The sequence below is a fragment of the Brassica napus genome, chromosome A10 (assembly GCF_020379485.1).
Source record: "Brassica napus cultivar Da-Ae chromosome A10, Da-Ae, whole genome shotgun sequence".
In the NCBI taxonomy this organism is placed as follows: Eukaryota; Viridiplantae; Streptophyta; class Magnoliopsida; order Brassicales; family Brassicaceae; genus Brassica; species Brassica napus.
The window spans coordinates 4,796,502-4,810,016 of record NC_063443.1 but is presented as its reverse complement, the minus strand read 5'-3'; the positions used below and the strand labels follow the sequence as shown (position 1 = coordinate 4,810,016).

Below are 13,515 nucleotides of genomic sequence, written 5' to 3'. Positions count from 1 at the left end.
GAATTCGGGACAAATTCCAGTTAAGTGGGGAAGAATTGTAACGACCGTGACTCGGGTTTCTTTTCTAAACCGGTTTGATTTTCCTTTGATTATAATTTTTATCCAAACCAAAGCTAACCATTTTAATTCCTAAACCTAACCGTGTGTATTTGTATTTATATATATACATGCTTTCATAAACATCCAGCCACCTTATTATTTTAACTAGATTATGACCCGCCCTTTAAAAGGACGGGCATATTTTTTTTTTAAAATTACATAATTTATCAATTTTTTTATTTGAGATTTTGTATGTATATTCTTATCTCACAACATCATTTTATATTTCTTATGTATTTTATAAGAATTAAATTTGTTGAATTGATGAGACATAAGATTTACTTTGTATATTTTAGAATAAATCAATAATATATATTTGCAGGGGTTTTAATAGTTTTACCAATGTTTTTGTATTCTATCTAGACACGCGGTCGAACCGATAAATTTGGTGACCCACATATAGTATGGTTCAGAATTAATTAAAATTTGATATTTACAAATTAGATAAATCCGTAAAAATCATAAAGTCTGTTACTAACTCGCAATTCGACATTTATTGACCAGATAAAAATCCATATAAATCTGAATATATTTGTTTTAAAATGATTCAACTTTTGATATATTTTTAATGGTACATAATTAATTTGAATAAACTATATGATTTGTGATTCTTTAAATTTTGATAATGCTTTTACTATATCGTTTTAATTTTAATGAAGAAAATGGTGATCAAAACTAAAAAGTATATATTGTTTTCTTCTTGGCAAAATTATTATATATATTTTCTCATTTTAACTGTATTCATTTATAATTCTGATCTTTGTTTTGTTTTTTAAACATATTTGTGGTTTAGCTTCATGCCCCCATCATTTTTTTGTTTACGTATGTAAGTTCATTACCCTTTTTTAGTAAATCAAATATAAATAGCATATTTTTATTATGTTTTTATAGGGGCCTCGAGATTGTTTTTAACAATTGTAACTGATAAAATGTAGTATTTATATTTATTAGTAAAAGAAATAATGATTAGTGTGTTCCTATTATTATGGAACTGAAATGGTGGTTACAAAATATTTAGAATAAAATGTATTTTCTTATGTAATTAGATTTTAAGTTGGACTAAACATATATCAATAAGACATGTTCCTAATTTAATAGTATTGATAACACGCCGTCAAGCATCTCACACCATCTTCATCACCTTGTTCGTTGTGTCCCTTCCTTCCATGTCTCTTGCTCATCACATGTGTTTCTTCTCTTCTTCACATATGTATCCGAGAAGACAAGACGAGACGTGCTGCAAGATCAATCACCACCGGCCACCACCGTGAGGTATCTCACCTCATTCCTCCGGAGTCGTCATGTATCATCACCACCAGTTACCGCTCTCCTCCATCGCTAGTCACCTACCACAGAAGATTGTAGCCATGTCGCCGGAACCGGGGTATATCAGCGTGAGCTCGTGGTCTTAGGAGATAAGACGTGTTGTTTGGAGATCCATGGTGATACGCCCTAAATTAGGAAATGATCACTCAATCAGACTTAAGGGATATGAACCCCTCCCCCCCCCCCCCCCCCCGCCCCCCCCCCAAAGGGAGAACTGATGGATTGGACGGTGACACAAGAGGGTCGGAAAATCTCTTGATACTACCAAACTTAAGTTGTTGCTTGATATGACGTACAAGTCCAACAAAAGAAGGATTTCTATACGGTGCTTGATATGACGCACAAGTCCAACGAAATAGATAAGTTTACTTGGAGGTAACCTTACCAAAAAACAAGAAGTGTTTTACAAAGAACAAAGAGATAAACTCATAAAAAAGGAAAACTCATTATCTTATTTTCTGGTTCTTAGGACTTATTTATAGGATTACAAGTTATAGAGATCCAAAGAAAAAATGTGCTAAAAACAAGACAATGAAAATAGAAACAAAGACTTGACTAAATAAAGTCTTTGACTGAAACTTGGACTGCCTCTTGATATAGCCACGACCAAGACTTTGAAAAGTGAAGAATATGCTCCTGATATGGGCCAAGACATGTCCCTTTGAGGCCTGGTCGAAATCCATCTTTTCCTTTAGCCAATATTTTATCGGTTTCTCCATTTGGTCCAAACAAGTCTGTTTTTGAATATTTTGGAAAACCATCAAGCCAAAACTTTCTTGGACATCTAGAAAATGAATATTCACCTTTGGCATGACTGAATTGATCGTTGGTTCATCAGAAAGAAGGTTAGCCATTTCTAGCTTCTCGGGTGGTCTGAATTCGCGAGAAGTAAAGATCACCTGATTTGTAAATGACATAACTGTCACATATGAATTCCGTTTGATCTGATTCTTCTTCGAGGAGCTCTGTAATTGAGTTGAGACCATTCTTCATGTGATTTCATGCGTATAAGCCTCGTGGTTTGGAAGATATGCATCAAACAATGAACATATATATCTTTACTACTTCCAATGATCAAGCCATGGATGTCTGTTTTGCCCGGTGCGCCACCTAAGGGCGCATCATTCCCTCCCTCTTTAAAAGGATTTTACCTAAAATCCATTTTACCTGTATCAGAAGAAAATGAATCAGGTAAAAAGAATCTAAAGAACACGTAAAATTCAGAGAAGGGAAAATTTGGACAGAAACTTCCTTGGAGTTTTGAAGTTGGTTTCCTCGTGTACATGCATCTCCAAATCTCAAACTGATCAGCAAGATCTCTGCTTCTGTTCCTGACACCTCCTAGAGACTGATCATGTTTATCCTGGACACTCAAAACAAACATTAAAATACTATGATCATATGTGCAAGACAAGTACTTGTTCAGATTAGAAACCAAAGTTTCTTTCCCTAGAACATGTAGCACACGTTTCAGATCATCATGAAGCCTATCAAAGTAAGTGTTATACACCAGAATGGTGTCAGGGCACATGATAGCACAGTTCCTAAAGAAAAAATTCAAAACATGCGCAAGTTTCTTAGATTTAGAACACAAAAGATCAATTTTAAACCGAGAATTACTTATCCAAGGAACAACATTTTTATCAAAGCAGGTGTTGTAAATCAGAATGCTTTCAAGAAATGAAATATCATATGTCATTTTCAAAACGTGCCTAACATGATCAGAATTAGAATACAAAAGTTCAAGATCAGATTCAGAATAAGAATAGACAGATTTCAAAAGAGAATCACCACAAAAATCTGTTTCAGCTCTATGTGAATTATGTTCCAGCAATGTGCTAACCATAAAATCGTCCAAAGCATATGAAGATGCAAACAAAATTCCAGTGATCAGTTCATGTCCATAAGAACTCAGACTAAAGCTATTTTCTTTGAAAACAAATGAATCAAACGATTTTCTAGAGCAGAAAACTAGTTGTTGCAAATCAAGCTCAAACGAATTTTCAAGATGATGAAGACCAGAAAGTTTTATCTCATTGTAACTGAATTTATAAAAAAGATCAGGCACATAACTGATGATACAAAGTTCCTTACAGTGCTCTTTGGACAAAGGTGTAGGAGTTGTGTCGGGATCAAAGCAAAGTCGGTTCTCCATGATGATGGGCGTGATGCTTAGTGGTTTCTCATCGAAGGTTGGACCAAGTTCGTCTTCTTCATCATAGATGGGACATAGATCAACGTACATGGGTCTTCTAGTGCCAAGAAGCGATGCTTGATGTGAGTAGTCGATTGGTTCTTCCTCAAAATCCTGTGAAATTAGAACAAGACTACTCGGATGCTTTGGTTCAAAACAGGTTAGTCCATTAGTCTCTTCATCATTAAACATAAAATCAGATTTTGGAGAACGAAGATCACATTCATCCTCACAAATGATCAAACTATCCATCAGCTCTTCACCATATTCATCAAAAATTGGTAAAGAATCTGAAAAATCTTTTAGATCTTCAATGTTGTTTTCATATTTACCTTTGGGTTTTTTATTGATGAATAAGGATGGCTTAGCTACAGGTGCACGTGTGGTTGTTCTCTTCTTTTGGATCTTAGTGACGTCCTTGAGAGCTTTCACTACACCCTCCACAAGGTTGTCACAAAACTCCCGGACTTCAAACTGACTGAAAAGCCTTCTTTGATCAGTTTCAAACATCTTAACTTGAAAATTTTCAACACAAAAGGTGAACAGATAAAAATAATCCTCACACTCTCAAGTGTTTATCCTCACCCACACACGTGTTTCTCTCGGATTTTAGTGGTCACACAAGAGTTTCCTCTCAAAGTTCTAAGAGAACAAATCAAGTTACCCAATGGAATCTCCAAGCAACCAAGAGATGAACACAAGATAGCAAGATAAGAAGAATTGGTTTGGAAATCCGTATTAACCACTCCAAGGCTGGATTTCTCCTTAGCCAGTAGGATTTGTCTTCCACCACCTAGCCAATATCGAACTTTGTTTGTTTTTTATAGAAGAATGGCGATAGGTAAGGTAGTGACCCAGATTTGAGATAGAAAGAAGAAGATGAAGTGTTTAGAAATGAAAGATGAGAAGATGACGGATAGATAGTACCAGTTGAGTGGCTCTAATACCACTTGATACGTCCTGAATTGAAGGATCACTTTAGCTCGGTGTTGGATATGATCCGAGAAGGCAAATGATCCTTCTGAAACTGAGATGGAATGAAAGGATCGTCAAGAGATGCGGAATGACTCTTGATATACCCACGATCTAAGGCTAACCACCTAAGAAAAAATGTAGTGTCTTGGTCAACCACCAAACAACACACAAAGATGAATTGGCTGACCACCAAATCAACAAGCCGGTTCACACCAATGAACTAGCTAAAGAACTCTCTCTCTCTCACTCAGAGAAGAAACAAAAATAAACTCAAAAACATACTCATTTTATTCATATAATGATACTATATATTTATAGTGTTTGTAGTCAAAGACTAATAAAGAAAATACACGGAAAATAATGCATAGAAAATACAAATTTGACCAGATCTGAATTAATGAGTCAAAGACTCAGTCTTCCATGCAGATTGGTCAAAAATGGCCCTTCAGATAATGTTCCGGTTCATCCGAACCAGATGGATGCACGGGGTAAAGATAAGGACGCTGGTGGGACTGTCCGGATGGTCCGCTGGATAAGAATGCATGTCCGTCTTCGGTTCCTTCACGACCCAAGGTAAGTCTGGCTCGAGCGTGGGTCTTAGAATGTCGAGTTGGTCGGGGAAGACGGGCTGTGGTTCGGTCAGTTCGGTCGTCTAGACGTGGTTCCAGCCGAAGCTCTAATCCGGATGCACGCGGGACGTCTCAGTCAGTCTGATCGGTACGGTCAGATGAACGAACCTCGGTCAAATTGTTTATAACGTCCTGATCTCCATGCTGGTTGGCTCCAATGCACTGATCCACGTACCGGGGCACATCATTCCCTTCCTCTTCAAAAAGATTTGTCCTCAAATCTGAAATATTAGAAGGAAAATGATTATAAGCTAAAGAACCATAATTAGCACAATGCTCATCTTGAGTTCGGTCCGTTTTTTGAATGGAAGATGATTTTTCTTGGTTGGCTTGATGACCACGAATTTGTTCTTCATCTAGCCCCTCCATTGGCTCATATGTGAAGTCATCGAAAATTGGTAATGGGTCTTCGTTTTCTGGCTCGGTTTCAACGTTCTCATTCTCTAAAGTCACTAATGGTCTTTGCTTTTGACACTTGTTAGCGTAATGACCGATCCTATGGCATTTGAAGCACCTGGTAGAATGAACTTTGCTTATGGGTTTTCACAGCTTTGCTTTTATCAGAAGACAACACATTAGTTTTCAAATCAGAATTTGAAAGAGAAAAAAAAATTACTTTACTGTTTTGGTGCAGGAGAACTGTTGGTGTTTCCCTCCTTTTTGAGTAGTCGGATAGCATGAGTTGCCTTATGCAACATCTTCTCCAAGCAGACATAAGTCTGAAGCTCATTCTGATCAAACACATCACGGTTGCTTCTCTTGGCTTTGGTGAAGGGACGTTCACCACTTCTGACCCACTTCTCATCATCATCGAACATGTTTTGTCTATTCCTTTGGTTTCTTTGTTTCTGCACAAAATCAAACCCATTAGAAGCAAACTGTTTTTTATTTCCAAAAATCATTTTCTCTTTTTCTAACATGGTTTTAAAAGGAAAGTAAACGTCTTGTTGTGGTTTTGATTTCTTGAGAAGTTCAAACATCCTGAAAACAATTAACAAAAGAGTTAGCAAATAAAAATCCTCACATTCTCAAAGTGTTTAGTTCACGATTTTTTAGTTGATCACTCAGAGTTCTTTCCACTGGTTCAAAGGATGATAGACAATCAAAATTCAGCAATCAAAACCCAAAACAAACTTTTGTGGGAAAAAGAAAAGAAAAAGAAATATGAAGAGATTTTTGATATGGATCCGCCTTAACTGTCCTAAGGCTGGGTTTCTCTTCAGCCAGCAGGGTTTCTCTTCCACCACTCTCCCTGGATTTCTCTTCAGAAGTGATTCAAGCCAAAACTTTTTTTTTGTATCGATTTTTGTTTTTGTTTTTGTTTTTAATAATAGGCGATCACAAAGGAGTAAAGGAACAGCCCGGATCCAAGCAATAAGAGAAGAAAAACGTGGAAAGATGAGAAGATGAAAGAAAACAAACCAGCCAAAGTGGCTCTGATACCACTTCATACGCCCTAAATTAGGAAAGTATTACTCAATCAGACTTAATGGATATGAACTCGCCAAAAGAGAGAACTGATGGATTGATCGGTGACACAAGAGGGGCGGAAATTCTCTTGATACTACCAAACTTCAGTTGTTGCTTGATATGACGCACAAGTCCGACAAAAGAAGGGTTTCTATATGTTGCTTGATATAATGCACAAGTCCAACGAAATAGAGAAGTTTACTAGGAGCTAACCTCACGAAGAAACAAGAAGTGTTCTACAAAGAATAAAGAGATAAACTCATAAAAAGATAAAATTCATTATCTTATTTCGTGTGTCTTAAGCCTTATTTATAGGATTACAAGTTGTAGAGATCCAAAGAAGAATGTGCTAAAAACAAGACAATAAAAATAGAAACAAAGACTTGACTAAATAAAGTCTTTGACTGAAACTTGGACTGCCTCTTGATATAACCACGACCAAGACTTTGAAAAGTGAAGAATATGCTCCTGATATGGGCCAAGACATGTCCCTTTGAGGCCTGGTCGAAATCCATCTTTTCCCTTAGCCAACATTTTATCGGTTTCTCCATTTGGCCAGAAAAAGTCTGTTTTTGAATCTTCTTGAAAACCATCAAGCCAAAACTTTCTTGGACATTTAGAACATGAATAATCACCTTTGGCATTATTGAATTGGTCGTTGGTTCATCAGAAAGAAGGTTAGCCATTTCCAGCTTCTCGGGTGGTCTGAATTCGTGAGAACTGGAGATCACCTGATTTGTAAATGGCATAACTATCACATATGAACTCTGTTTGATCTGATTCTTCTTCGAGGAGCTCCGTAATTGAGTTGAGAATATTCTACAAGTGATTTCACGGACTGCCGGCCACAGGGTTGGCCTTAAAAGTAGAATGAACCTATAGCCCAGGAACGGGAGGTTTCACTTCGCCGCTAGCCGCCCAGTATGCATCGATCTCTTCAGGATATATCGAGCCTGCCGAGAAATCCACCTTTGGCACAACATCGACATGCTGAGAGCTGGATCCATCGGGAACGGAACGGTCGTGATGAGACTTGGTGGAGGATTTTCTCCTTGAAGACATGATCTTTCTTTCTCGAAAAGAAAAAAAAAAGAGAGAGAAAAGAGGAAAAGATAGAGAAATTATTCTTTACCAAAGGGAGAGAAGAGAGCAAAGGATCTTCTTTGAAAGAAAATTTGTGGAAATGAGCAAGTATACAATTTGAAAACTTACTCCACATACTTATAGGCAAAAGGATTCACTATTCATCTTCGGATTTTCAGACATTGAATTCTGTCTGACTTACTCAATGTGTCTAAACCACTCGTAAGGACCTCACGGTTGTAACAAGCTGGGGCCTAACTATTGGAGTCAAAATCGGTTACGACAAAATCAACGTCAGAAAACTTCCCGAAAAAATCTTCTCTTCCATAAAATGGGAAAGAAGTAAAAAAAGAACGGAAAAAACTACCAAAGGTCTAATGGTCAGCTCGTCGAAACGAACGAGCTGGATCAACCACCGGATTCATCTCGGCCGTTCGCCGAGCTGGCCAGTCCTGTTCGGCGAACGGCCAAGCTGGATCAACCACAGAATCCAGTTCGGCGAACGGCCGAGCTGGATCGAACAGAATTCGTCTTCACCTTATCATCGTAGCTCCTCTCCCGAGATTTTACCAAACTTGCTCTTCTTTTGTCTCGATCGGAGGTACCTTGGAACTTTATGATTTAAAAACCGCAAGAACTCGTTTAATCAAAAAACATTCGGAATGATCGTATAAAACGGCAACAGTTACCTTAACACCAAGAATTGCCTACACTATACGAGGAATTTGAATGTTCTTCGGAATTGACGTCGTTTCGAAAGCACTCTTTTAATAAAATCGTATAAAAGCCTAGGTCGGAAAACGGCCCAAAAGGGCCTAGAACGCGGCAAAGAGCCCACTTACGATTTTATGCGAAATCAAACCTAGTCGTTACGACGGTTTATCATTTGTTACCGAACAAAAGATAAATGTCAAGTTCGGAGGATAAATGTCAAGTTTCCGAAGATAAACACAAAGATTGAAGAAAAATGGAATATTTCTGCGAAGCGATAAACTCGATCGAGGGCAGAAAGGAAAAAAGCAAACCGCCTTAGAAGGAGTATATAAGAGGATCGAAGTTGAAGGTGCAAAGGGACACAAATTTTTTACTCAGAGCAACACTTAGAGCAATTTAGGCAACTTTCCGTTTTTGTTATTCGAGCTGCGACTCAATTAGGTTTTTGCAGTCTTAAGTGCTAGAATTAGGAATCTCGCCGATAGCTCTCGTAGCCAAGGCTGTTACCTTATTATAACGCTCAACATAGATTCCGAATAAAAATCTTTCTTGCTCTCTTTTCGATTCTTATATTTGTTTTTTGTTTATACTTTCGTGTTTTGATTGTTTGGTGTGTGGTTTAGCAGATATCCGAAACTTCTGAGAAATTTAGGATGCGAATTTCGGTTTCCACAGATAACTTTAACATGAGTTTATCCTTATCTCTAACTTATCATCCTTATCTTTATATATCACTAAATCCGCAAAACACAAGTGTGTGAGCGTCAGATTTTTACAGACAGGATTATACGAAAACCGGTTTTCTTGCGTAGCCTTATCAAATCTCATGCGATAACACATTCATGCATATACACTAACTGATACGGAGATAGTCCTGCTCAAATATTTATCAAATGATCCATTCATCATTTGCCTTGGAATTTCAAAATACACGAAAGTAGAAACAGAGAAAACACAGATAAGTAAAGGTTACTAGATTTAAAAGTAGAGCATTAGAAAACGTAAAAGAAACAAAGAAGAAAACACAAAAACAACAAGAAAGATATCAAAATTTCAACCCCAAAGGAGATGACCTCTTTGTCTCTGTATCTTTCTTTTTCTCTTCGGGATTGATTCAGATACTGGTAGCCACACCATTAACTTGTGCTCCCGAGGCCTCACGACCGTTCATTGGTGCTCCTAATACATCACCGTTCGTTTGTTTGACTGAGTTAGTGATCGGAAGCTCTTGACCTACGACGATTTTCTCATCCAATGGATTGACCACGTCTTTACTTTTTCCCCATACTACACTATATAGTCCAATGACGATGAAAATTGCCCCGATTATACTGCATATTTACAATAAATTAAACCCTCTGAAACGTTAGTGACTTTGTTAATCACCTTAAACTAGTAATAAAGAAAGAAATGTTATTTAATAATTACCTTCCGAGGTGGATTTTCTCAGCCAAAACAAGGGCACCGAGGAAAGCTGTAATGACCATACACATAGGACTAAACGACGTCGTAAACACGGGGCCACGTTGCTTAATCACAATGCTTTGTATGTAATAAGCAATGCCCGAACAAACCACTCCCTGAAAAGAAAATCCCACATAATAGGAATGAGGTTTAGTTGATAAGAATTAATCAGTGTAGTATTTAATTAAGTTGATTAATTTAAACTTACGGAGTAAACCGCGGCGAGTGTGCCGGAGTCCATGCCGATTTTCCAGGCGCTCAAGTCGCGGACAAATATCATCGAAACGCCGAAGTTTAGGATCGATCCAATCCCACATATCAACGCCACGAGGGATAGCTCGGCAGGATAAATTTTCAATGTGAATGACTGCAAAAAATAAAAATGATATTTAGTAATTTATATATCTGTTAAAAAAAAAAATTTATACATCTGTTAATGCATGTTAATTTACAAAGAGAAAAACTATAATGTTAACTAATTAGTTAAAGTACCTGTAAAATAAAGAAAGCAGCCCAAGTGGAGATACTTCCCATGATGGCTAAGGTTCCAGTGACCCAGTGCTGTCCCGTGGCAGTGTTGGAGCCACCGTGGAAGGAAGAATGTGCAGCTTTCACGATCTCGATGGCCGGACCTTTGTACAAAGTCATTACCATTGCTCCTGCCAACGTTATTACCGTTCCTACCACTTTTGCAACACTATGTATCTTTCTAAAGTTCACCGTCTCAAGCCTGATTTAATGTTTAAAAAAATTGGTGTTAGAACAAATATGAAGATGCTGAAAGGCCATAATGATGTTGGGAAAGTAATCATTTTAGGCGGATGTTTAAATATTTTATATAATCTCTATAAGTTAGATATAAATATTGAAGAATAATCAAAATTTCTTAGGAAATATATCTAATCACAGTAAAAAATTATAAAATTTTAACGTACCTGAAAATGAGGGCGAGAATGAAGGTTACTGCGGGAAGTGCATTTGTAAAGGCAGAAGTATAAGATGCCGACGTGGACTTTAATCCTATGTAGTAGAAGTTCTGATCCATGAGGGGCCTGAATTTATACAACCAAACATTATCTTTATATTCATATTTTATTTTATTTTATTATGATAGCCTTTTTTTTTAATTATGATAGCCTTTTCACATCATCTTTTTGTTTGTATACTTAATTAAGTAGATTGCTTTTTCCAAAGATTAAAAGGAAAGCGTTTACGTAGGATAGCACCAATAAGTTTTCACATTAAAGGTGTTGTTGTGGGTGATGATTCCATTCCCAATATTAAGACGTTACCAATTACATCATTTTCATGTTTTTGGTTTTTATAATATCACGGTAAAAGTTTGAATCATTTGAAATGCTTTTATTTTATGTTTTAGTAAATCCAAAATTATAATATATATATATATATATATATATATATTCTGAATAAAATGATACTTTACTTGTTCACTAATTTTTGTTTTGAATAATACAAGATCTATGTGAGTATAACGTACCCGAACTCGCGCCCAAAAATAATAAAGTAACGTACCCGAACTCATGATTTTGCATGACAACTATAAATCTAGAATAGGTAACTTTTACATTTAGAACCGTACTAAAAAAAAATTAATAAGTGATTTATAATATTTGTTTCATGAATCAACCCCTTACTAACCGAAAACATGTTCATCCGAGTGTGTATATATTTGTCAAAATGTGAAGAATATATATGGTCCACAGAATGCTTCCATATATTTACATATGTATAGATTCACTTAAATATACATATACATATATGTGTGTTAAATATCACAATCCCTATAAAAATAAACTTGTATGAACCAAACTTTCTAATTGTAAAGAAGAAATGACATTTTAATGAAAGAGACTTACTCTAGTATTCCAAGAGCAAGAAGCCTATAGAATATTGGTAGTGTCATCTTCGGTCTAATTTTCCTGCAAACACATAATCATTAACTAAGAGAATTATTCATCTATGCATATATGTATGTGTTGTGATTGATACCTCTCAAAAACCAGAGCAAAGGGAGCCATGACCAGCGTGGCGACGATATGACGGTATGTGGCTAGGACCCAATGGTCCATGCCATGCTTGAAAGAGACCATGGTAATGATGTACATGCCTGCATACCCAAATTGCAATGATATTATCGCTAATATCGGTTTAATTTTCTCCAATCTCCCACAATTGCTTCCTCCACTTTTCATCTTTGTTTGTTGATTATTTGTTACTTCTCTATATAGATACTATATCTCTAGTTATATAAAACTATTATGTATCTATGTTTATGTATAGATACTCTCTTTAGATTGAGGAGAGAAGTTTGGTGAGTGATGAGATAAACTCTATTTGCTTGAGGCAGGCAAAACCTAATGGAGAATGACTCCTTTTATAATCGAGCAAAAGTTAGGTTTAAAGGTAAACTCATTATTTACACCCAAAAAAAAGATACACTCATTATTTTGTTCACTCAATAATACGTCTACGTATCTTTTGGAATATTTTAATGCACTATTGGTTGGAGATGTGAATAAGTGACAGAAAATATGTCTTTCATATTTTAATTCTACAGATTCATGTCAGCAATCTGCATAATAAGAATTCATTTTGGAATTTATTTCTAGCTTTCCTTTATTTTACTTTAGACTTCTTCGAATTAAGAAATTTAAGCAATTTATTTTTGCTGTATATATATGCATGTAGTGGTTTTTATTATTTTCAAATGCGTAACACGTGTTTGCATTATACCAAAGTTGATATAAAACATAATTTTCTCCATGTATGATATCAAGTAGTAGGTGGTTGGATGATTGTGTGTGCATACACATATATTACCTTTTTTACAATAGAGTACACACCTATATTTTTGTTATTCTCTCCAGATATCTATCTATTACTTAATTTCTTATTCTTTCAGAAACAATAGTACTTTTCAGTCTATAAAATCCTTTACTAGGTGTCAGGGTGTACTTGAGTAACACTATAGTTTAACTTAAACCATATAAAATCAAACAATAATGTTATAAGCAAAAATAATGAAGAAATGTCAGACATTTTGTACAGTTTGATTAAGCAATGATTTCTAACAAAAACAGTGACAATGAAAGCGTCTAAGTCGGACGTATCTTTTTTTTTTTTGAATGATATAAGTGAAATTAATAAGAAACTAGGGGCTATGACGAAATCAAAAATCTAGATTAACTGTTTCCTGTTTCTTCAATATAGATTATCTGTTTCTTGTTAGTATCATTGCTTTGTCACTATATAGATTCAAACCGCATAGTTGAAAAGAAACACAGCTCGGGATTAATTGTACATAAACTAGGATTAATTTTCATAATTAATCGTAATTAAGAGCCATTTTAACGGAATGTGTGAATGCTATGTATATTACGTAATTATGAAAGAGTTAATGTCACAAATATGTCTTATATATATATATATTTTTTAAATAAAGGGTTAAATCCAAGTCTATTAAAAATATGATTTAGTTTCGCATGGTAGATGAATCTAACCTGAAATGTGGTGACATTCCAAATCCTTCCCCTTACCACT

At 35.8% G+C, this 13,515-nt stretch overlaps 1 protein-coding gene across 1 annotated transcript; it reads right to left on the bottom strand.

The window, feature by feature from the left end:
* Window positions 1-9,373: 9,373 nt before the first annotated feature.
* On the bottom strand, window positions 9,374-12,332 carry LOC106397017 (WAT1-related protein At1g44800-like). Its single transcript, XM_013837553.3, has 7 exons — window positions 11,965-12,332; window positions 11,832-11,894; window positions 10,890-11,006; window positions 10,447-10,684; window positions 10,163-10,321; window positions 9,919-10,070; window positions 9,374-9,821 (listed from the first exon to the last, which is right to left on the bottom strand). Exons 1-7 carry the CDS (start codon window positions 12,165-12,167, stop codon window positions 9,605-9,607), a joined length of 1,149 nt encoding a protein of 382 aa, XP_013693007.2. The 5' UTR covers window positions 12,168-12,332; the 3' UTR covers window positions 9,374-9,604.
* Between the last annotated feature and the right edge of the window lie 1,183 nt (window positions 12,333-13,515).

What these genes read in the sequence shown, in the direction of transcription:
- LOC106397017 (XM_013837553.3), bottom strand. Translation starts at nt 12,167, where the DNA reads ATGAAAAGTGGAGGAAGCAATTGTGGGAGATTGGAGAAAATTAAACCG. An exon ending in TTTGCTCTGGTTTTTGAGAG is followed by an intron (nt 11,895 to 11,964) that starts GTATCAATCACA and finishes ATGTGTTTGCAG; the next exon opens with GAAAATTAGACCGAAGATGA. An exon ending in CACTCGCCGCGGTTTACTCC is followed by an intron (nt 10,071 to 10,162) that starts GTAAGTTTAAAT and finishes TTTTCTTTTCAG; the next exon opens with GGAGTGGTTTGTTCGGGCAT.